The following is a 24284-nucleotide window of genomic DNA, read 5'->3' on the forward strand; positions in this document are numbered from 1 at the left end:
GGCACAATTTGCAAATGTATCTCCAAGATATGCTCCCGGTACATACTGTGTGTCTATCTTCGAGATTTGCCACCGACGTCCCATGATCCTCGGCGATTCCAGCCCAGGTTTGTTGGCATTCGCATTTACATGATCTCTAATGTGACTTTCTTGTTTCCTCCACCACATCGTTACACTGTAGTTAAAACCGACCCGAGCCGAGTCGGAATGCGAGTGACGACGGAGGGTGTGGATTGACTGTGCAATTTGTGTGCGTTGTCTCCTATGAAAATGTCAGGTTGAATATCGCCCGACCGGCGCGAATGGGAATGCAGTCGTGAAATCAGAGTGAAGCAGCGTTCCCAATGAATGCTCGTAATTTGATGGGCCCGGTGGCGCCGCCTTCAACGGGCGCACTTGTAATCAAGAGAGCGCTATTGATTTGCTACCCACAATGCCTTCTAGGTGCCCGAGGCACCTGCTAGCAGCCAGCTGACAGACACTTATGCCTGCAAACCAACAGCTGACATGAACTGATGCCAGCGCACAGCGCGGCATGAGGGTGAGTCACTCGCGCTCATATATAATCCGTGTGATTTTCTGCGTACAGTCGTACACGTGCTATAATGCGGGTCTGCAGTATTGTTGTGTAAAAAGTATAGCGTTGATTCCCGCTCCTCGTGCGGCTGATCAGCACAGCTCATCTGTTGTTGTGATTTGTGTCCGCCGTGGGAGCGCTTCACTAAGCACATTTCCTGCGGCAGTGGCACGCCGTGGGCGGGATGGTGCTCGCAGCCAACTGTCCCCACCATCCATCCACCCGTCCATGATGAGGAGGAGGAGGAGGAGGAGGATGCAGACGCCGTGGTGAGGTGAGACTGATGCCACCGGGGCTTCAAAGAAACCTCAACAAAACAAAGATGGCCAATAAATCTGACAGAGGATTGAATATGTATACGGATATAATCATTTCCAAGATTGAAACATGCTACAGTATGTTTGGTCTGCTTGTCCCTCTGATTGCAAACCTCACTTTCTCTCCCCCACACACAACATGAATGTAACCCATGAGGCAACTTACGTGACTTCATGTCAGGCTTCTCCCGAGCTTTGAGCTTGTTCCACGTTTTGATTTAGCTTGGTCAGATCGTTTCTGTCTCTCCCGCCTGCCAAGCTCCGATCGGCTCCTTCCCTCCGCGCGTCCTGCTCACCTATTCGTAGTTTTTCCCTCGGTACATATTTTATGAATTCATTTGTCTTGGTTTGTCATTGGTCCTGTGCTCTGTGTCTGTGTACGCGAATTAAATATTCGTACGAAAAACACCTCCAGGCTATAAGTACGAAACAAATCAAATGAAGCTCAGCGAGCACGGCCGTAAGTGAGCCATCTTGTGTCGCGCGATGACGTGCAAACAATTTCCTTGTGCGCCATTCATGCCTCGAAACCTGGTGTATAATACACACAGAAAAATCACAATCCACAAAATAATAATTAAAAAAAAGTTGAGTCGCTGAAATAGCGATAATCTTGTCCGAGTTTACTCAAATACTTCGGGCCTGTTCATTTGAACACAAAGCTGCGATTGTGTTGTATGAATAGCAACGGTTTCAATTGCACCTTCGGCCATTTCATTTTTTCCCCCCCTGCGTGTCACTATACGTCATTGGCTTAGATAGATGAACAAAGATACATTATTTGTCGTCAAATAAATCCTTATTTTCGGGGTGAATCGAGTTCATTTGGATCATTTCCCGATGTGGTTGGGAATCACTGCGCTCGGGCGTTCATGTCGGCTTTGCGCAAACTCTACAAATCGGCACAGGCGGCAACATGCGCTCACACTTTGTACTTAAGTCGAAGTGCAGACACTCAATCAATCGAAATCCTAAGCACGGCAAGCCCGTTTCGACAAAGTAAGCGATAGCAAGTGCAGAAATGGCTTTTCAAATGTCAGGAATACAAGTGACAAGTTTTCAGAGAAATAAATACTCAAGTAAGAGACCTGAATCCTTTTTAGTCCACAGTAACGAAGTAGTCGTACTAATTCCTTCCCAAGTTGCTACCACCGCAAATTGCAAACCCGACGTTGTCCAAATTCGTGGACTGATACGATGACGCACTGAGGCTCAAAGGTTCTGCAAAAGCCACTTCATTCATTTCAGTGACACGTAGCCCATGTTGCGTGAAACGGTGAATCATGAACCATGTGCATCACTTGGAGACCAGCCCCATCCTTATATTCGCACACACACACACGCACACGCACACAAACGCGCACGCGCGCGCGCGCAACCACGCCTCTCGACGCAGACTCAGTCGTGATCTGACGTCGCCCTCCTCGTCCTCCATCACGTACAAACACGCCCACGCACGCGCTGTTCCACATTCGACGTCTCGGGGCGAAGCAAGACATGTGAAGCGTCGGAGAGCGGAGATCGACGCTTGGAGGCTGCAGCACACACCGCCTGCCTCCTCATCATCCTCATCATCATCCTCATCATCCTCATCCTCCTCCTCATCCTCACCTCGTCTTCATCTGCTCGAGTGCATGGGAAAACGGTAAGCTTCGTCCTTCACTCGCCGAGTGTTATTTTTTGCTAAGTGCGCCAAAAGTGCTGCTCTCTCTCTCTCTCTCTTTTTTTTTTGTAGTCCCCCCCCCCCCCTTTTTTCTTTCTTTTTTCTACGCAAATGATGTCATTCGGGCCCGTGGCGCCGCAGCTCCAAAATGAGCACTCCACTGCAAACACTTTTTGCGCCGAGCTCGTGTTCGCGAGCTTTACGGAATGGCGAACCTCGTTCCGAACTTTGACAAATGTCCACAAAAAAAAAATAAAAATAAAAAATAAAAAATAGGAGAAGAGAAAACATCCGACAGCATCAGAGCCCGGCCTATGTCAAAACGTCCCGGCTGTGGAGCAAGTATCAATCTGCTGATTCAGAGTCCATTTTGTCAAGAGATCGTGGCCCTCGTGCTGTGTGCCGTCGCTATGGAGACAGAATCTGGCATGCGATTTTCAAACTTGAGGGCTGAGAAAGAAGAAAGAAGCAAAGAAAGGGGGTTGCGTATCTATTGTGGAGCTTTATTTGACCGCCAATGAAAAACACAAACACAAAACTTTGCATTTTGTCAGGTTTAGGCATTTGCAACCCCCTCGAAAAAGACACAAAACAACTAAACAGTGCAAACCCGGAGACGACAGATTCTGCAAGCATTTGCGGAAGTGTGCCGGGGGCGGCGCTTTGTCAAGATTTGACTGTCAATTATTTGAGATATGCTTCATGAATTGCGTTCCATTGCAACTCAACATCCGGTCCACCCGATCCCATTTGAAATGACCTTCGACAAATAGTTTCAATGCACCGTGACCCCACAATATTCATTGCAAACGTTAAAGTCCTCGATTGGATATTTTCACATCTCGCATATACAGTTGGAGCTCTTGGGCGTGTCATCATGTGCCCAGTTTGAGTGAGAGCAGACGTGATATTTAGCGGTCGGCGTGGTCGCTTCTCTCTCGTGGCGATGAACAGATGGCAGCTCAGGGTTCGCCCGTGGGTGAAGGCCAACGAGAGATTCTATGTAGCGTGCATTGCACACCCCCCCCCCCCCCCAAAAAATTCTTGCTCTGTTTTCATATACCCGAGAAATAGCACTAATTCAATCTTCACAATCTTGGATGTGCATAAACGTGTGCGGATATCAATTCACTTTCAACATTTCGTATCAATATAGCATCAATGGAACTGTTTATAGTCAGTCCATTTCTGTGTCTCGGAGCATTCGACTCAACTGACCTTTTTCTCCCTTTAGGTTGTTTTGCAACGTCACACTGAATGGAAGGCGTTGAAATCCCATTAAGATGACCCGGACACATCCCCCTGATATCCTGACATCAGCGCTGTACCGGGACCTTCCTCTATATCTAACCGCCGAACACGTCGTTTCTCCTCACTCTTCTTTGCAATGTGACTCGAAGATGATTGATAAAGCAGAAATCATCAACAAAAGACACTGCCGCAGCTTTGACTTCCTTGAATCACTGGACGACCCACAGGCTGCGTCTTCCCCGATGGAGTGTCCTTTTAAGCGGCCGGAACAGCAGACCTTACGCAAAGATCTAACCTGGAATGGACAAGATCAGCCGGGATATCTCCGCTTCTCATCTCCGGATTTGTTTAACTCCAGGCAAATCCAACCGCACACCATCCAAGACAAAAGCAGCCACCTCACGTGGTCGGATTCTGTAAATAGAAAAAGATCTAGAAGTGCTCCCAGAATCAAATCCACTCTGACTCCTGTGCCCATCTCTGTGTCTCCACTGGAGGCCCACAAAGACAAGGATGCGCTCGAAACGTCGAGGTCCTCTGAAACGCAAAGGGAGGCATATTCCTCCAATCGGGCTTTTTGGAACGAGGTCCACCCCAATAAGCTGCAACCCCATTCTCCCCTCTATGTGTCTGATTGTTTTGATGAGGGTAAATCCGAAAGAACAGCGGCAACACCTCACGTCAGGTGCCGCGTGGACATTAAACCGGACGCCGCCGTCCTCCGACACACATCTCGGCAGGTCCCCGGTCTCCGGCCTGAACGACTCGCTTGGCAAAGATACTCTCAGGCTAGTAGCAGTCGAGGTTTGTATGTACCACGGCAGATTTCCTCACCTACGCCGACTCCGAGCGAATGCTACAATGGAGATTTTAGACAAGGACATCACTACGCCGCAAGCGTGTCTCCTGTCTCCTACCAGCATCTAGACATGTACCGGATGTCGTCACCAACTGCAATGTATCTCAATAAGGAACAAAGAGCTTACTCCAACCCAAACATCCCAACAAAGTTATTCTACACAGAGGACCCAGTTCGATATTCAGCTCATCCTTATTCAAGAGCATATTTTCAGAATGATAGGTCCAGTTTAGCCAGCCGTGGAAGTACGATGACGAGTCATTATGATCCAAGGACTCGATGGGTACATACCCTTCCTCTCAGGTCATATGGCACGGACAATTTCTCAAACCGCGAGCCCTCACACTCTGTATTCAGTACACCGTACCCTACAAGTGAGGCAGGCTCCTGCTTTTCTCCAACCCCCTCAAGCTCTTACTTTGGGGATGACCCCCGTTTCAATCCCTACCACCAAAGTTGCTCAAATGTGTATTGTAACAAGCCGTCGAACTCTCAGGAGGAGCGCTACTTTCCATCAAGGCAGTACCACACGGAAGGGCGACGACGCCCTCGCATGTCGCAGGCTTTTTCCGATGACTGGTATCACTCGAGCATATCTGCTTATTCCAACCAGTCATCTCAGCTCACCCCACCAAGGGTACGGACAGACACGGGTATACCCCCGTGGTATACGACCTACAGCGCGGAGCCGAGTCGACTTAGGACGGAGGCCAAAAACCACTCCAAGTCTTGGGACAATATTCTTTATCCCCACAATGACAGAGAGCAATCGGTGCCTCGTGGAAGGAGCTATGAGAATCTGTTTTACCAAGCTAGGCACGGGGCGTCTCCCAATGTCTCCGCTCAACCTGTTATCCTTAACCTTTCGAGTTCACCGAAGCGCTACGCTGCCCTGTCTCTCTCCGAGACGTCTTTAGAGCGAGGGCCAAGCAATCCCTGGAAGAACAGCAAGAGTGGCCACTGGTTTGTGACTCCTGAGATCACCATAACTGACAATGACATATGTGCGGGCAGCCGTGAGCGGCGTGGCGTGCACGCTGTCAACTGGAATACTTTGGACAGTGAAAAGAAATCTGCTGCGAGAGCGATTGACGTTAAGAAGTCATTCAACACAGCAGAAATGACCAAAGAAAGGAAACGTAACAACGTCTCCCTTCAGCAGAGTCTGGAGCAACTTGATGAGTTGTTAGCTGACTTAGTGGTCGATTACAAACCACCGACCAGCAGGAAGCCTAGCGGGGACTTTCTGGATCAGCTTAAACAACTGATTACTGAAGATGATGAAAAAGTCAGGGGATCTTCTGAGATGGAAAATCTTGAATGTCAGAACACACAGCTCCCGTCTTCTAAATCCAGCCCTGACACAATCAAAGACCCCGATAGCGGGTGCGATGCGTTACAAAGAAGTGCAGAAGAATGTTCTCCAGACCACAGCGTGGAGGAAGAGGAAACCATGGCGTGTGCCAACAAGAGGTGCAAGCGCTCGGAAAATATGTTCAATGCATGCTTGTACTTCAAATCGTGTCATAGCTGTTACACCTTTTACTGCTCACGAAACTGTCGCAGGGATGACTGGGAGAGCCACAAAGAAACATGTCTGTACGGCCGCGTGAGCAGCGTGTGTCGGCACGCTATCAAGTTCTGCAGAGAAAATTCCGAGATTCATAAAGCCTTCTCTCGTATCGCTAAAGCCGGTTACCTCTCCAGAGGCAGAGGCGTCCTCTTTCTGGGTTTTGCCAATCCGGAGACCGCTGATCACTTTCTCCGAGTCGGGCTTGAGAGCCTCGTCATGTCGCCCACATACCTGTCTCTCAGAGAGCTGGATGGCTTTCGGGACAACTTGGGTGAATACTGCAAGGAACTGCAGCAGGCGGGTCACGAGTATGATCCCAGTGAATGTTTCCTCTTGAATGTATCTGTGTCTGTAGCTGTTGGCGAACTAGTGCCTAATAGACCCTCACCGAGGGTCCAAACACCAACGGTTCGAAAATTCGCAAAGGTATCCCTGGCTTCTTCGAGCCCAGAAAAAAAGCTACTGAAAAAGGATAGCGAAATGGAAACGCTTATCCTTACTCCGCCACCGGGAACGCCGGCCGTTGACCAGGAGGGCGAGGAGGGAAGAAAAGCCAGGGAGGTGTGCTTTGTCAACATTCAGCGGGAGCTCAGGATTAGGGGAGTCTTCCTTCGACACGAGTACCCCAAAATCTACAACCAGCTGTGTGAGTTTGTGGAGAGCAACAGAAGGTTCACTCCGACAACCATTTACCCAATAGATAAGAGAACGGGGAAACAGTTTTTGTGCATGATCATGGCTGCGTCGGAGCCCAGAACATTAGACTGGGTGGACACCCCGCATCTCTTGGACGATATCATTTAGAGCAGCATTGGGTAGGAAGAATAATCACAATGTCAAGTACGCCAAATGTACATATTGTAAATGCATGCAATTTGGAAAGTTCAAGTTTGACGTGAAAGAATTTGCATACGGCCAATTTCCCTCCCTGTCTCGCTGACCTCTAGCGCACCTACGTGGACCTACGATGCACAAACAGCGCACACCGCATACGCTTTCATTTGCTTGCTGTGCGACAACTTAATAGGCTGCATGTAAACTGGGCACAACACAAGCAACCTTTCTGCTCTACGCTGTACCAAGCACACGACATTTCTAGTTTTCTATATGCACATCTTCTGGCCTCCACAGTCCTCGTAAGAGACACACACGTGTCTCATTGGCCAGAAGTCCCACTAGATTGTATCTGAAATTTCCATTATACCCTGTAATGAGAATATTACTACTGGTGACTAGTAGTCAGAGTATATTCATTTAGAAAACTGTGTTTGTGTGGCTATTTTTATATCAGTCTTTTAGTTACTGTTTGATAGAAAATGAAGTACAATCAAGGCAGCCTTTTCGTTTTCCAGCTAAGAATGAATTTAAGATGACACAAGTCGTGCTTGGATAAAGTGCTTTGTTTGAAAGTGGCCTTCGCTCGAAAAGACGTATTTTAAATAAAGCAAAGTGCACATTTTCAATCTTTCTTCTGGCTTAAAGCATAGATTTATTTCAATCAAAGCATCTTATTTTTAATTCAGGTATGTTATAAATAAATTACATTTGATACTCATAAATAAGAGTACACTTGAATAATACAAACTAATCCTGCAGTGTGTTTTTAGACAATAAGCAATACAAGAGTAACAATACTATATATATATATATATATATATATATATATATATATATATATATATATATATCATAAAAGAATGGTCACAATTGTCATGGAAATGTTCTTTTGAACCATGTTTTGTGAATACTCATTTTGTCCCAACTGTAAGTGATAGGAATGTTCCTAAAAAATCTGCAACACTGAACCTAGATATGATATGCATGCTTCCATTGTCATTGCTGACTAAAATTATATTGCTCTTTTACTGGATTATATCTTTGTGCAAGATTTAAAATTTATATTTTGTGATGTTTATAACCTATATATAGATATATAATAAATGGAATTTAACAAATGACTTCAGGGGTTTGCGTTATTTTACATAGACGCAGTTTGATTCTTTATAGATCTATGTTGGTCCTTTTTGTGTATGTTGGATTATTCAAGCATTAAAATCAGAGACTGTTTATTATTTCCCTCAAAGTGAACAACAGTTTTTGGGGAAAATGTTAGTAAAGAACATGACTTACTGGAATCCTATCAAATGAAGTCAAAATAAGTATATTGTATGATGTTCATCGAAGTCGATGAGCGATTTTCAAATGAGCAACATTTTGAGGCATTTCAAATGACTCGCCCAATCAGCTGCAGCTCAAATTTGGGGCTGTCATTTGTTGCGCACTTCCAAGGTTCGCGTTGTTTTCTTTGTCAGTCTCCCATCTAGCGGACAAATGCGTGTATTACAGCTTGGTACTCAGTATGCCGCAAAATGCAGGGCTGCGTCTGAAAACAGCGAATGTAGCGTAACATGAGGCTACATTTATACAGCCAATTATTTAGAATCCCACTGATGAGTCCATTTAGGATAGCTGTACGAATAAATGACGTAAATAATAATAACAATAGAATGAGTTCAATAAATAGCTACTGTTGCGGAAATAGTTCAGGAGCAGTTCATTGTTGCTCACAACAGGCTACATTTGGAACGAACGTTGCTATCGACAATGGTGATGATTATTGCATATTTTATATCCAATGTAATCATCGTTTTCAGGACACGTTAAGCCGCAGTATTAAACTGTTCTTCGAGAGTAACATAATTATTTGTAGAGAAAAATGAAATATGAGTCATGACGTAAACGTCAAAACATCGATTTTGCCTTGTGTGTGTGTGTTCTATGGACTGTCCCATTGCGCGAGGATCGCGCATGCGCGCTGCTCGCGTCTCCTCGCGATGACAGCCAATGACAGCCCAGTTCGCCGAGCTCCTGCACAACGCAGTCCCAGCTAGGCGGCTAGCCGCACACCAACATTTTCTCTCCCTTGAACAGTCTCATGATCCGCCGGGTTTGGTGGCACTGTGATTCAACAACACGTAGCATTTACGTTCGGTAAGTTGCCCGATTGACGGTGCATCTTTTTGCTGCGCTCATATCGCTCAGTGTAGTGAGTAGCTTGCAAGCTAAGCTAAAGCTAAAGCTAAGCTAACGTAGCCCAGTGACGTTAGCTCCTCGTTAGCTTTCCGCACTTGACTAGTAGCCGAGGTTAGCATCCTAACTTGGTGAACGTCGGAGCACCTTGACGGGCTCACCCTCATATCTTTCGCTTCTGTCGACGTCCCCCCATAGCTTTCTTGCTGTTATGTTGAACTATGCTTTGACACTGTTCGAATTGAATATGCCCGGTTGGTGAGCTTTCAAGCTATGGGACGAGTGCGTCAACGCAGTAACTTCATTGCACTCACATAAGTGATTTGAAACGTTAATTGGTGTTAAATGTGCCGAAATCCATTTCTCCGGTGAAGCATGTGGACGCAGGCGTACTTTGCAAGAGTAAAGTCAAATGTTGTTTCGTAGTATATATATTTTTTTAATTTGTGCTTTAATATGTGACTTTTACCAGCCACATTAGGTAGACTTGCACAATCCCATGAAAGCCATATCAAAATACCCACCTTTTCATTGATAATGTTCGGTTTTGACTGACGGGGAGACGATTAAATGTAACAGATTTATTTTTGCAGTAATGTAGTTCTGCAATGCAAATAATCATTTAGGATCCAAGCATTTAAGTAGTAGTTCTGATCTAATGCTTGTAAAAGGATATTGTGGTGTCTTTGTAAAGATACCCTGACAGTCAGTCAGATCTTTCTATTCTTGAAGTGACTGGTACATATATATTTTTTCAAGATGTTTAGGTTCTGGTTCAAATAAGGTCAGGAACCCCTGGAAAGAAATCCAATACAAGTGCACATGATGCTTCAATTGACTCGAAAATCAAGTTTTAGGTTATCAAGCAGTTTGAGTCATGCTGATGTACCATACGGTATACAGTAATAGCTACTTTTTTCCCCGCAAATTATGTTTGAAAAATAACACATTTGCACATTTATTACTAAACTCCTAAACATCAAAGATTTCGAAGCTCAGACCTTCTGGTTTGTTTGCTTTCCTCCCACGCGTTGTGCTCTTGCCAACTGACAAGTTACTGCCATTGTGGCTTATTTATGGTTGAGCACCTCTCCAATCACATCAGATTGTGGTCCAGTTTACTTCATCTTGACAGCACCGACCATGCTCATACTTGCAAGGGTGTGGAGGCAGGATTTCAAAACTGTGCATCAATTCTAAACTAGACAAACGTCTTGAAAATGTCTTCTCTTTGTATTCCATCCGTCCATCTGTCATCCATCCATCCATCCATCCATCACTTCTCCTGCTCAGGGTTGCTGGGATGGGGACTGGAGCCTATGTCACCTGACTTGGTGTAAAAGATGGAAAATAACTGATATGATGACTGATCACCAGTCAGTCATTGATTGGGTGTCGAGCCCCTGAAAGTCATCTTTGCGAACTACTATGCAACCAGTAGTCATCAACAGGATTAAAAAATGTTTGGACTTGCCCATTCCGTTCTTGTGCCCCACGCGCCACCCCTACATTTTTGTACCATTTTGTGCCTATACCATTTGTCCACCAACAGAGTCGTGCCAAACATGGTTAGCGTGTAGCTCAGTTATTTTGACACCCTTGATATAATTTGGGAATTATATATACTGCACCTCTTGGTTTAATTGGGAATAAAATGGCACTGTCCTTCTTTTGTCACCGAGCAAGAAAGACCTCTATTCCCCTTGCATGAACGCATGGTGGACATCACTCAGCGACCCACAAACTGTGCATGATCCCAGCTGAAAGAGCTTTGCTTCAGCCCTTCTGCTCCCATTTTGCTGCTTCACAAGATGCAGCAGGTTGTGATTTTCTCCTCTTTTTATGAGGTGCTAAAATTGTGCACAAGCTATCATACAGTATGCTTATCGTTCCAATTTGGTTGCGGGATGCTCTTCTTTACCTTTCCAACTGTCCTCAAATAATCTTACCAGTTTGTCATGTATTATTCGTCTTATTGCTTTAATTGAGCTTCAAAAAGTGGTCCAGAAATATTTTGTTCAGCTCAGAAAGTGTTCATTTTTCAGACGTAGTCATAAGAAGAGCCACAGATGCTGCTTACGTAGTTTGCTTACAGGCAGTGTAAGGAATTATCTGAAAGGGAAGTGGGAAGAGGATGTTTGAGTATTGACTTGGCTACTTTGTGTGCTTGTGTGTGTGTGTGTGTTTCCAACCCAATTCCAATGAAGTTGGGACGTTGTGTTAAACAGAATAAAAACAGAATACAATGATTTGCAAATCATGTTCAACCTGTATTTAATGGAATACACTACAAAGACAATATATTTAATGTTCAAATTGATAAACTTGATTGTTTTTAGCAAATAATCATTGACTTAGAATTTTATGGCTGCAACACTTTCCCAAAAAGCTGGGACAGGTGGCAAAAAAGACTGAGAAAGTTGAGGAATCAAACACCTGTTTGGAACATCCCACAGGTGAACAGGCTAATTGGGAACAGGTGGGTGCCATGATTGGGTATAAATGGAGCTTCCCTGAATTGCTCAGTCGTTCACAAGCAAAGATGGGGCGAGGTTCACCTCCTTGTGAACAAATGCGTGAGAAAATAGTCCAACAGTTTAAGGAGAATCTTCTTCAACGTACAATTGCCAGGAATTTATAATATCATCAAAAGGTTCAGAGAATTTGGAGAAATCACTGCATGGAAGCGGCAAGGCCGAAAACCAACTTTGAATGCCCGTGACCTTCGATCCCTCAGGCGGCACGGCATCAAAAACTGACATCAATGTGTAAAGGATATCACCACGTGGGCTCAGGAACACTTCAGAAAACCAATGTCCGTAAATACAGTTCGGCGCTAAATCCGTAACTGCTACTTGAAACTCTACTATGCAAAGCAAAAGCCATTTATCAACAACACGTGCAAACGCTGCCGGCTTCTCTAGGCCCGAGCCTGATCAGAATCAGAATCATCTTTATTTGCCAAGTATGTCCAAAGCCCACACAAGGAATTTGTCTCCGGTAGTTGGAGACAACAGGCAGTCAATTGACAGAGACGTTTGAGACATAAAGATATTGAGAAAAACAAGTCACTGAGCAATAAAGGGTTGCTAGTTATCTGGTAATGCCGGTACAATTGTTTATTTTTTTTTGACAATTGTATAAAAAGATGCAGTCCTGTAGCACGTATACGTGAACATACCTCAAGCAAGCCTTAAACCAACGTCCTCTCCTGTCCTGAACACCGGTGACCACTAACACACGTTTTTCCCCATTTTGTCTTCATAATACAGTAGGCGCGATCCACTCTTGTTGTCGTCGCCACGGTAACGAGTGTATCCGGTCGCATTTCACAAGATGAAGACACCAGTGATCGTAAAAAACGGGATGCGGTGGTATCGGAATACAAGATTTTATTGCAGTAGTCTGGCATAGTGCAAAAAATAGTGCATAGTGAAAGAGCAAATTTGTCTTATAGTCCGATCCGGGCATTACGTGTTGTCTGTCTTAGACGTGTTGTCTGTTCCACACCGCCGATGTTTTGTTTTTTAAATGACTTCATTGGCCATCAGATATTTACAGTACTACGTCAAAAGACGCTCGACAAGGCTAAAAATAAACTAGCTTTTGGATTCAAATATACTGTGCATGATGGCGACGCGGAGTAAATGTGTTTTGCGGAGTCATTGATCGGATCGGCAAATTATGACATTAAAGCCGATCAGCATAAAATGCTAAATATCGGCCGATACCGATCAGCCCGATAAAATCGGTGTAAAGGCTAAAAATAAACTAGCTTTTGGATTCAAATGTACTGTGCAAGATGGCGACGCGGAGTAAATGTCTTTTGCGGAGTCATTGATCGGATCGGCGAATTATGACATTTAAGCCGATTAGCATGAATTGCTAATTATCGGCCGATACAGATCAGGCTGATGAAATCGGTGTAAAGTCTAGTTTGTATATATGCCTCTGAGTTTTTAAGGGACCATACGTAATGAGACAATTGGCTGCTCAACTGTTCCATGGCCAGGTGGGCATGTATGGCTGCCAGCGGAACTGGTTCCCTCGTATTTATTGATGATGTGACTGCCGACAAACCAGCAGGATGAATTCTGAAGTGTTTCGGGCAATATTTCCAACTCCTGTTCAGCCAATTGCTTCTGCACTCCACGGACGACGCTTCAGTGCAGATGGAAAATGACCCAAAGGATACTGCAAAAGCAACTGAAGAGTTTTTTTAAGGCAAAGAAGTGGAATGTTATTCAATGGCCAAGTCAGTCACCTGACCTGAAGGCAAATGAGCACGCATTTCACTTGCTGGAGACAAAACTGAAGGGAAAATGGAACAAGCAGGAACTGAAGACAGTTGCGGTAGAGGCCTAGCAGAGCATCACCAGTGATGAAATCCAGCATCTGGTGACGTCCCTGCGTTCCACACTTCAGGCTGCAATTGACTGCAGAGGATTTGCAACCCAGCATTAAAAAAAGTAAGTTTAATTAAAGCTGAAAGTCTGCAGTTAAAGCTTGTTGGTTTCATTTCAAAATCCGTTGTGGTGAGAGCCAAAAAAGTTGAGAGGTGTGTCCATGTCCCAATATTTATGGACTTTACTGCCTTAACCATGAAGCTTTGATGTCTCGAGTTACCCACTTGTGTAGTTTCTCTTCTGCTTTATAGTTCCTCTGTGGTTTGTGTGAGTGGCCCACCAGGCATTTCAGTGCAGCTGATACTGGTCGCGTTGGAGCTTGCAAAGGAGACCTTTCGATAAATGCCTTTTCACCTCCTAGCAAGGCACTTCGTACTGTGTTGTTTTTCAGTTCCGTCCAAATATGTGAGGAATGTGCTGCTTCATGAGTGCTGATGTGGAAGTTCATCACGAACATCCGACACGGCTAGTTAGTTACCTGGCAATACAAAAAAAATCCAGTAATCATTTTTTTATGTATGTAAAGTGGGAGACACACAGATACCGATTTTAAGATGTTTTGAGACCCGACATATGACAACTTGACAAGGAAATAAATTGCCCTGTGCGTGCTTACTGCTCTTCTAGTGTGCGGTGTATTCGGGATGACCAACACAGCGCATCCCACACGTAACAATATTTCCGCTGACACTCGTGAGTTTCCTCCTCCAAACCAGATGTCTGTCTTTGTTTTAAGACTGACCTATGAGAGGCAACATGGGTCCACAGGGCATCCAGAAGGCTGAAAAATGCAGCAAAAAAGAAATAGCATAGAAGTTAGGCTATCCGTTAGCTTATCTGGTAACTTACTAAATTGTGGTTGTGAACTCTTTTTATATTGTTTATATTATTATTATATTTTATATCAACTAATTGCTAAAGCGTCTTCTTAGGGGTGAGGCATTGGAAAGGTTATTACATTCTTGTTCAGATTCTAACATAGGATTTTTTTTTTCCGCCCCACAATGGTTAATCTTGCAAAGCAAGATATTTTTGACATTTATTTGTAAGACCTTAAATTGTACAATGTGGTGCTGATCCAGATTATGATTGTTTTGACTTGGCCCACTTGGCAGTGTACTTCCCTGCTTGTTATTAATTCAATTCTGACTTGTTTTTGAATGATGGCATGGCAAAAAACATTTGCTCTAAGACAGTTTAAGCAAAATGCACACAGATCTCTCTTAACCAAATTGAAAGTGTGTTGGCCAAGACCCATGGGAGTATAGAGCCAAATTTTGATGATTCATGTTTTAGCAAAAATTTGCACGCAGCAATCTGCTCCTTACGAGCACGACGTTAGCTCAGTATCCCTCGTTTTTCCTCCAAGGGAAGTCCATGTATGGCTCCTCATTGTGTTTAAATCTGCAAAACCAATGTAATTTGTCAGGCACATCAATTCTAATGCTGTGGTTGTCAATTAGCTAGCAAGCATTGTCTCTCTGCCTTGCAGCCATTCCCATTATGAGGTAGTCTTGTCTCATTCCAATCCCCAGAGCCCGAACTGTGTTTATGTTCCTAACCACCCTCAAAGAGAGAGACTATTGTGCAGGGGATTCCCCAAGTAATCATTCAATTTTCATGCTTTTGTGCTTAGTTTGTTTGCCTTGGCTCTCTGTAGTTTGAAAAGGGAGAACTATTAGCATATTTACTGTGTTGTAATGTCAGATGGTTGTGAAAAACGTTCTTGCACTTTGTTTTTGACACGAGTTGTTAAAAAAAAAACAAAAAAAAACATCAAAATATACAATTCTTATTCAGAATCAAGGTAACAGGTGTCAACAAGATGGTAGTGGTGAGCGCGTTTGCCTCACAGTTGCGAGGTTCTGGGTTCAAATCTAGTCTCGGGCCTGCCTTTGTCAAATTTGCATGTTCACGGCTATTCTGCGGGTCCTGGCAACTAGTCCAGGGTGTACCCAGTCTCTCACCCACATTAAATTGGAACAGGCTCCAGCTCTCCCGTGACCCTAATGAGGACAAGCAGTATTGTAATGGATGGCTGAAAGTGGCAAGAACATGTAAGAAGCAAGAATAGAAGAGACAATAGAGTAGAATAGAGCAGTGGTTCACAAACCGTTACACCAAGTACCACCTTATTACCACAAGACGTTTTCTTTTGTGGTAAGAGGAGCAACATGACAAAATTTCCCCAAAATGTCCCTTTGTCAAAATGGTAAGTGTGCTTGGAATGGCAATGTCAACCTGAGTACAACACAAAAATAAGTTTGAAAATTGGATGATGGCTTTTGGAGAAGTTGCTTTTTTATGTGGGGAAAATGTTTCCTTTTAAGGGAACTTTCTTATGGTTTGTGATATCGCGTACAGAAAATCAGTTTAAAAAAAAAAAAACAAAATAAAAAATAAAACTTTCAAATTAGAGTCAAATAGTCCAACTTGATGAATGCTCAAAATATCTCCAACTGTTTAGTTTTGTCTGCGACTCGGGGTACACCTTCTGATTGGCTGACAAGTTTCAGTTAAAAATATCCACCAATAGCTCGTTGAGCCTACGGTTCTCCACGTTAAGTCAACACCTCAAAATTCAAACGGTGTCTCTTGCCCTGAAATCTCAATTTAAATAGCTCAAATGGATTTTTTTTTTTTTTTTGTGAGTAGAGCAATTTGGGCAGTTAGTAATCAATCGTTTTTTTGTCAATTTATTTGTTCTGGAGGATTTTTGAGGCATTTGAAGTGCTCGTTGCATGTTTTTCTTTTTTTTTTTTTTTTAGCAAATTCCACAAAGATGGCAGGGACTCGTCACTTTGCTAGTAACAGCTTTGTTTGAATTGTTCTTGGAATTGTATGTATAGTGTTTCCTCTCTCTTTGTTCTTTAGCTCTTTGCCTCAAAGTCTGTGAGAGCTTGTGAAGATGGTAAAGCCAGACATCCATACTCTGGCCCATCACCTGAAGCAGGAGCGGCTTTACGTGGCATCGGAGAAGCAGCTGATCCAGAGACTCAACAGTGATGTCCTGAAGACAGCCGAGAGGCTATACCGGGCCGCCTGGATTGCCAAGCAACAGCGGATCAACCTCGATCGGCTCATTCTCACCAGGTCAGGTGACCCTTTAGAATCTTGTGACTTGTTTGTAGTAACACGACAAACTGTTGACTGATGTTTGACTTCTTCTGGGAGTGAGACGAGAAGATGGATAATAACATGAAGTCTATTGTCTTTTTCTCGATATGGTAGTGTGGAAGCCTCTCCAGCTGAATGCTGCCAACATGCCAAAATGCTTGAAGACACGCAGTTTGTCGATGGCTACAAGACTCTGGGCTTCCATGAGACTGTCTATGGTGAGTTCCTGGCCCGGTTGAGGGAGAACCCAAGGCTTGTGGCGTCGTGCCTCGTGGCAGGGGAGAAGCTGAACCAGGAGCACACTCAGGGGGTCATCCACACTGTCTTCACCTCACTTTATGGCAATTGCATCATGCAGGAGGACGAGAGCTACTTGTTACAGGTTTGGCCTACTTGCCCACTCGTTTAACGACCAGTTTAGGGAAACACAAAGCTAAAATGCAATTTTCTGCCTTCCCTCTTGACTACTCGTAGGTGTTGCGCTACCTAGTAGAGTTCGAGCTAAAGGAGAGTGACAACCCTCGGCGGCTTCTGCGACGAGGCACATGTGCCTTCAGCATCCTTTTCAAGCTGTTCTCCGAGGGCCTGTACTCAGCCAAACTCTTCCTCACTGCCACCCTCCACGAACCCATCATGCAGTTGTTGGTGGAAGACGAGGACCACCTGGAGACAGACCCAGGCAAAGTGACTGAGCGCCTGACTCCAGTCCAGCAGGAGCGCTTTGGAGAGAAGGGCTCTGAGGGCTACAAGCAAAGAGTACAGTCAGCTGTTGAGACCAATGAAGCAAAGTTAGTTGCGCTGGTCAACAAGTTTATTGGTTATTTGAAGCAGAACACCTACTGCTTTCCCCATAGCCTGCGATGGATTGTGTCGCAGATGTACAAGACGTTGTCATGTGTGGAAGGTCTTGAGGTGGGAGAGGTGCGCACTATGTGTACCGACCTTCTGCTGACGTGCTTCATCTGTCCAGCAATTGTTAACCCGGAACAATATGGAATCATCTCAGATGCCCCCATTAATGAAGTGGCTCGCTTCAATTTAATGCAGGTAAGTGGCAATGGGAAGAAACATTTTTACATTTTCACAAGCCTGTTTGATATGTACTGCATACTGTATATTGCATGCTATTCTTTTTTATTTTCTTTTTTAATTTTTCTTTGGAAAAAAAAAAAAGGTTGGCCAGCTTTTGCAGCAGTTGGCGATGGCTGATGACGATGCAGACCCTAGACGGAAAAGCTGTTTGTCCAAATTTGATAAAGTAAGAATCACATTACATTTTTTATTGAAACAGCAACACATTGTGTCTTAAAATAATACTTCTGTGCATATTTTTTCAGAGTTGTGTCGCAGCTTTTCTGGATGTGGTGATCGGTGGAAGAGCAGTTGAAACGCCACCTATGTCCTCAATGAACCTTCTTGAAGGCCTCAGCAGGACTGCAGTCTATGTTACGCATCATCAGCTGATAGCATTGGTAACACTTTTTTTGCTGCTACTATAAAATCTCAAACTATATGGTTAAAATTACAGGGGCTCCTTGGTTTACGATGAAATTCCGTTCCTACAATGGCAACCTAATCCGAATTTGAACACAAATCGGAATGCGTCAGTCTATTCCTAACCTGACCTAAGATAACTGAACTGAGCCTAACCATATTAGTAGTAAAGTTATAATTGCAATTGAGTATCTGTATGAAAAACACCAAAAGGCCATAAATATAAAACAATCAAAGAAAAAACCAGTTAGCACGACAGTAACCGAGTGTGCCTTCTTGTGCCTTGTGACGTCATCTTACAAACTAGTTCATTGCACACTGTAACCTCAAAGCATCATGTGTTGGACCTCCTGAATTGGGTTAGAGCTGTCATTCAGTAAATTACCAGAAGTGTGTAAAATAAGCAATGCTCTATGCCTTTATAAACATTTTTGGAATGGAAAGTCCTTTTATAGGGTTTATTTTATTTGAGTGATACTGTAATTTGTAAGTCAGATTGTGAAATTTCTTCCAGTCTAAATATTTAAATGATAACATTTTAAATTGTATAAATGCAACCACTTGACTCTTGAGCAGTTGAAACGAGTTCTGTGGAAAATCAGACCACATTTTATGCGGCTGTCAGATGCACGTCTGGCCAACGTCATGTTATCTGTCCAACTGATGAAATTGTGCCAATTTGGAAATTGCTATGATTTAGTTTCCTCCTGGGTTGGCTTTAGTTCAGGTGAAGAGAAATATTTTAACATTCAAAGACATAACAATTCTTTGCTTTGGATTTTGTGGAAAAGCCGACTCTTTTTTTTTCTGAGAACAAGACTAAAAAAAATAAATAAATAAAAATCACACATTCCTTGGGACTCTTTCGGCTAATCCTACTATAGCCAAACACACACATGGAAGTAAAATAATAACCACATCATTATAATTCCAGAAGACTTTAGCATGTGTTGCTTAAAATGTTGTAGAATGGTATCTCTATAAGATATTCGTAGTTCTCCAAATTGCCCTTTGTTATTCAGCATTTTGCATATGTGCATGGCAACTGCTCATTTTCTAAATGTTTATTTTGGTTGCGTGTTCAGAGGGTGAAAATCTAAATTAGAATGTAATTGTCTTCATGCATTAGGTGGACTTTGTGCGCAGTGTCATGGCTGGAGACCACCTACGTGAGGAGGAGCACATGGCCTTGGAAACCCTGTTGGCTAATGTGCCCCAATCACAAACGGGGAAGAGCAACAGTCTGGAACTCACTCCTTCCAACACCCCCCAGCTCTCCCCTGCTAGCACTCCTGCTAATAAGAAGAACAGACTCCCCATAGGTACTGGCCTCCTCCGCCTGATACTCTGTCTTTTCTAATTAATTTATTAGTATGCTGAATATGATGCAAGCACTTGTCAATTCTGGATGTGCAGATGTGTGGGACGTTTTGCGCTCACATGTTGAAATGAGAACTAGAGGACCAATTAAAATACTGTTTGTAAGAAGGAGCAAAATAAACAAGCTGGGCAGTGATGGCTAGTTAGAGGCCCGTGTTTTTATCGGGAGTTAATGAGCTCCTTCTCAGCTTGTTATAAAGATAATTAGCTTGGTCTGGATTGGGGCTCAATTACAGAAATGACAACCAATTAAATTACTAAATATAAATGAACTCAACTTTAATTGGAATGGGTGGAGAAGATGCCTCAACTACCTTCATTAGTATTTTCAAGACAAATGATTAGAACCCTAACCTGCAACGCCTTCTTAATTAGAAATGGACCACTTGCTTATGAAATATGATGGTAATACACAAAGACTTCATACTCAAATTACTTCTGAATTGAAGTGTGAGATGTATTCTGTCTCCCACTCCCTACCTTGCCCTTTCCCCCTCTCTTGTGCTGCCAATGAATGACCAGGACAACACTTAGCCGCTATAACATCCTGGGACCCTACAGCCACCTCCCTGTCTGCCCATATTCCATTAGTAACGCCTTTCGGTGGGTAACCGGTCAGTTGCATCGGAGCTACAAGTTATGCATCTTGTGCTTTTATGTTGTTACAGCATCACTGCATGCACCAAGCACTAAAGGAGCTCAACCCTAATGCTGACACTTTGCGCTCCTCTTGTACATATGCCTTCACCCTGCTTGCTTCACATTGCACAGCACTTTGCTCCATTCATGAGGTCAAGCCATTTAAATTGTTTCTCGTTGATTAATATAACTTCATAGCCAGAATTCTTTATTTAAAAACCAAAACAAAAAACCTTTATGCCAAAGATGAAAATAAAAGTAGTGGCATTGGTTCTGAAAAGTCACACATTCGAGTAGATCAATGTCCGGGAGTCCGTCATAGCATCATGCCTACGCGACGGAATACAGTAGGACTTCATTTCTTTTCCTCAAGGCACACTCAACCCCATTGTACCCGACAGAGCCAATTTTTGGACTCCTCAAAGGGAACTGATAATGCCGTTTAGTGGGCTATTTTCAAGTTTGTTTCCAGCTGTAAAAGTTTCATGCCAAAGCAGTACAGTGCAACCGTCGAGGTCAAAGACGAACCTCTTAGGACGGTGGTAAACCTCAGTTTTATGTGAATGTAGAACACATTTCCCCCATAGGAAATAATAGAGATTGAATTAATCAATGACACTGTCAAACTGTTTCCATAATGAAACCTAATTTACAGTTCAGGGTAGGGAAATGTTCCATTTCTAAATTGTTTAACAGTCATTAGTGTGTTCACAAAACTAAATGTAGCCCACTTTCTGGTGTACATTCTGCGTATCTACCTTTATTTTTTTATGTTGACTTATTGTCACTTATGCTGTATTGTACTGAGCAGCTACACTGCAAAAATGCAAATCTTACCTCGTGAATGTATCTTAAGACAGTTTTGACTTTTTTCAACATTTTCAGCAAGACAAAAGACTTGCTTTAAGATACAAGATCTTAAGAATCTTAAGAGTCGATTCATACTAGTTGTTGGCAGATTTTTTTCCCCCGTACTTTAAACAAGATATTTTGTCCCTATTTAATCCATAAAATAAGTGTAAAAAAACCTGCCAATTGAACTAGTATGAATCGAGTTAATAAGATTCTTATAATGATCTTGTTGTTTAAAACAAGTCTTTTTGTTTTTTGGAAAATTTAGGAAGAATTAAAACCGGTCTTGAAATAAGATAAATTCACGAGTCTTTGCAGTGGATTACGCTTTTGCTCTTTACCATCACAAAGAAATGCAACCAAGCCGAAGACAAAGCATTACACACTTTTGGCGTTATTCTTAGACGTCCATTTAGTTAAGTCTCATGCCATTTGCCGAAATCTCACGAGATGTGCTGAGATCCCACGTGACATCGTGCATGACAACGGTTCAACCTCTGAAGGTTTGTGCGACTGTAGAGGCATTTTTTTCCAGGACAATTTGGTGGATTTACAATATTTATTTATTTATTCCCCCCCCCCCCCCCCCGGAATCTGATGTTAAATATGAACTTTCAAGATAAGTTGACACGGCAACAAATAACTGCTCTTTAATTTCAATAAAGTCCATATGGCAGACACTTAAACCGATCTGTCAGTCATTGGAAACCTTTACTCCCTTTAGTGGTCACTTAGTCACAGAATTAAAATGATCTGAGTTCTACTTGCCAAAGATTTTGCCTACCCTTGCTCATCATAATCATTCCCAAAGCAAACATAAAAAATGACACATTAAGACTACAGAGTCACATAGTGGATCATTTTGCCCATGTACCTTCTATATAAATATAAATACCAGGTGTTTTATGCATTGTCGATCAACTTACATAGAGATTGAGTTGTTGCGTTGTGAAAGTGAAAGACTCTCTACAGAATCAGTGCAGGAATAATGCCACAAAAACCATAGTATTATATTCCGCCATCCCAATTTTCTAACATGATGCTTTGCTTTGTGTGTGGAAGCAAATTGAGGTGCCTGTGCTATTATCGTTGTCATGTCAGATAACTTTTATTTTTCATTTTTATTCCTTGAGAAAGGTCCATGCACATTCGAAGATTTTAGCTCAGTCTTTTTTGTTTTAACATCAGCTTAAGTGCATGAAGACTATTTCACAGTTTCATTTTTATATTAACTAAAAACCTTAAGTTAATCATGAATTGCCTCAATGACACTTTCAACAAGTCCTAATTTGCTTTGCTGCTGCTTTCACACACACACAACAAAATTTTCCTTGAAGATGCACTTAATTCAGCAAATACATTTCATGTTAAACATGAACGACTTTAATGTCTTAAGTTATTGGCTGATGATGATCTTTACATTTTCCTCCCCAACCACCAATCAGCAGCTGCTCGGAGCCGCAGCCGTACCAACATAGCCCAGGAGGGGGAGGCAGAGGCTAGCTCCCAAGAGTTACTGCAGGAGCTGATGCCAGAAGAGGTGCTCGTGATCTCGTTAGGAAATGGTCCTCAGACAGTCCCTGGAATGATGTCAGAGAATGAGGTAATGTGACTTAAATTAATGCAGTTACTGCCGTAGGGGTAATGATGTTATAAATAAAATGACATCTTTTTTTCCTCTCACTGAGTGGTAGTGTGGTTATCTTGTCATGCATTTTATGATTTTAATGGCCGTCATCTATAATGTCTCATGGAGACCATTATTTGTAATCAATAGTCTCCACTGTAGGTTTTGAACTTGCAGATGGCTGATGCTGGCCAAGGCGACGGCCATGCGGACGACACAAAGCTGCATGGAAAACCGGACAAAACGCTGCGCTTTTCACTCTGCAGTGACAACTTGGAAGGCATCTCTGAGGGTTAGTCTTCAGTCTTAAGTCAAATAAAGGAAGTAGAAGGGACACGGCGAGGTCAGACGTCTGCCAATATTTGTTGCCCAATCTCCCAATTTTTTATTTTATTTCGACCCACACTAAACCATCCATAGATCATCTAATGTAAAGTCTCACAATGTCTCATCTCTCAGTGTTGAAAACGGACACACAAACGCTAAAATGTCCTCTTCACGTGGCTCTCCCTCAAAATATCCGAGGCCCATTTCTCCACCGAGTTTCATTTTCATGGGCTTGTAGGTTTTAGGTCAGCTTCACAGATGAACAAATTAAAATGAAAACATCCTCTTTGGTGAAAGTATTATGTAATATAGTTGTTTGGTGTTTGGAATCAGCGAATCCCCAAAATTGGACATCAATTTCTTTGTAACTATGTTCCTCAGGTCCGTCTAATCGTTCTAATTCAGTATCGTCTCTTGACCTGGAGGGCGAGTCTGTTTCCGAGCTGGGAGCTGGACCTTCAGGGAGCAACGGGGTGGAGGCTCTCCAGCTTTTGGAGCACGAACAAGGTGGGTGCTTTGTCAAGAAAAATCAATAAAAATGACATTTTGTCAGAAGACTGTATTGGCAAGCAGTTTTAACTTATATTATTTTACTTCTTTCCTACTTCAACAGGTGAATTTAAATTTTGATAACAATTTACATTCATCAGTCTCAGCATCTTACTGTCAGATAAACATATTTTCCTATCCCGTTTTTTGCTGTCGAATGAGGAAAAAAAAACAAAAACCCGGCAATATATTTTTAGGAGTATTATGTTGTCCAAATGAAAGATAGTATGTATTGTAAGTGTGTGCAATATAAATAATACCATATGGTGTGTTTCATTCAGCCACCACTCAGGACAACTTGGATGATAAACTGCGCAAGTTTGAGATCAGAGACATGATGGGCTTGACAGAGGATCGGGACATCTCTGAGACGGTCAGTGAGACCTGGAGCACCGACGTGCTTGGCAGTGACTTTGACCCCAACATGGATGAAGATAGGCTGCAGGAAATTGCAGGTACGGCCTGAGAATAGTTTCGCTCTACTTTTAGATGTCGTACCTTAATCCGATCCTCATGAGGTCGAAGTTTTTTCTCTGTTGGAGAAATAGCTTCAGGAAAATGTCATCACCTTGTGGCACTTTAGTGAAATAACACCATGAGGCAATTGTTGAACATGGAAGGCT

At 43.0% G+C, this 24284-nt stretch overlaps 2 protein-coding genes across 8 annotated transcripts in view; both read left to right on the top strand.

Annotated features, from left to right (window-relative positions):
* The first annotated feature begins 327 nt into the window (after nt 1-327).
* Nucleotides 328-7874, top strand: unm_hu7912 (un-named hu7912). Of its 2 annotated transcripts, XM_061768704.1 has the most exons (3): nt 328-541; nt 744-851; nt 3792-7874. In XM_061768704.1, the coding sequence occupies exon 3, from the start codon at nt 3841-3843 to the stop codon at nt 7042-7044; it is 3204 nt and encodes a 1067-aa protein (XP_061624688.1). In that variant the 5' UTR covers nt 328-541; nt 744-851; nt 3792-3840; the 3' UTR covers nt 7045-7874. The 2 variants fall into 2 exon arrangements, with proteins under 2 accessions (XP_061624688.1, XP_061624687.1); XM_061768703.1 differs by lacking the exons at nt 328-541; nt 744-851 and adding an exon at nt 879-2539.
* A 1189-nt stretch (nt 7875-9063) lies between these two features.
* gapvd1 (GTPase activating protein and VPS9 domains 1) overlaps nt 9064-24284 on the top strand; it is a 29906-nt gene continuing 14685 nt past the window's right edge. Inside the window, exons 1-13 of one of the 6 annotated variants that reach the window (XM_061768706.1) lie at nt 9073-9231; nt 13403-13739; nt 16551-16769; nt 16908-17175; nt 17268-17840; nt 17968-18051; nt 18131-18265; nt 19417-19609; nt 20190-20270; nt 22604-22761; nt 22948-23077; nt 23494-23619; nt 23943-24116. In XM_061768706.1, coding sequence (XP_061624690.1) covers nt 16585-16769; nt 16908-17175; nt 17268-17840; nt 17968-18051; nt 18131-18265; nt 19417-19609; nt 20190-20270; nt 22604-22761; nt 22948-23077; nt 23494-23619; nt 23943-24116 — 2107 coding nt within the window. In that variant the 5' untranslated portion in view covers nt 9073-9231; nt 13403-13739; nt 16551-16584. Of the gene's footprint in view, nt 9232-13402; nt 13740-16550; nt 16770-16907; nt 17176-17267; nt 17841-17967; nt 18052-18130; nt 18266-19416; nt 19610-20189; nt 20271-22603; nt 22762-22947; nt 23078-23493; nt 23620-23942; nt 24117-24284 lie in introns of all 6 variants that reach the window. The other 5 variants (XM_061768711.1, XM_061768705.1, XM_061768707.1 and 2 more) reach the window with 5 other exon arrangements.

The sequence above is a fragment of the Phyllopteryx taeniolatus genome, chromosome 3 (assembly GCF_024500385.1).
Source record: "Phyllopteryx taeniolatus isolate TA_2022b chromosome 3, UOR_Ptae_1.2, whole genome shotgun sequence".
In the NCBI taxonomy this organism is placed as follows: domain Eukaryota; kingdom Metazoa; phylum Chordata; class Actinopteri; order Syngnathiformes; family Syngnathidae; genus Phyllopteryx; species Phyllopteryx taeniolatus.

What these genes read in the sequence shown, in the direction of transcription:
- unm_hu7912 (XM_061768704.1), top strand. Translation starts at nt 3,841, where the DNA reads ATGACCCGGACACATCCCCCTGATATCCTGACATCAGCGCTGTACCGG.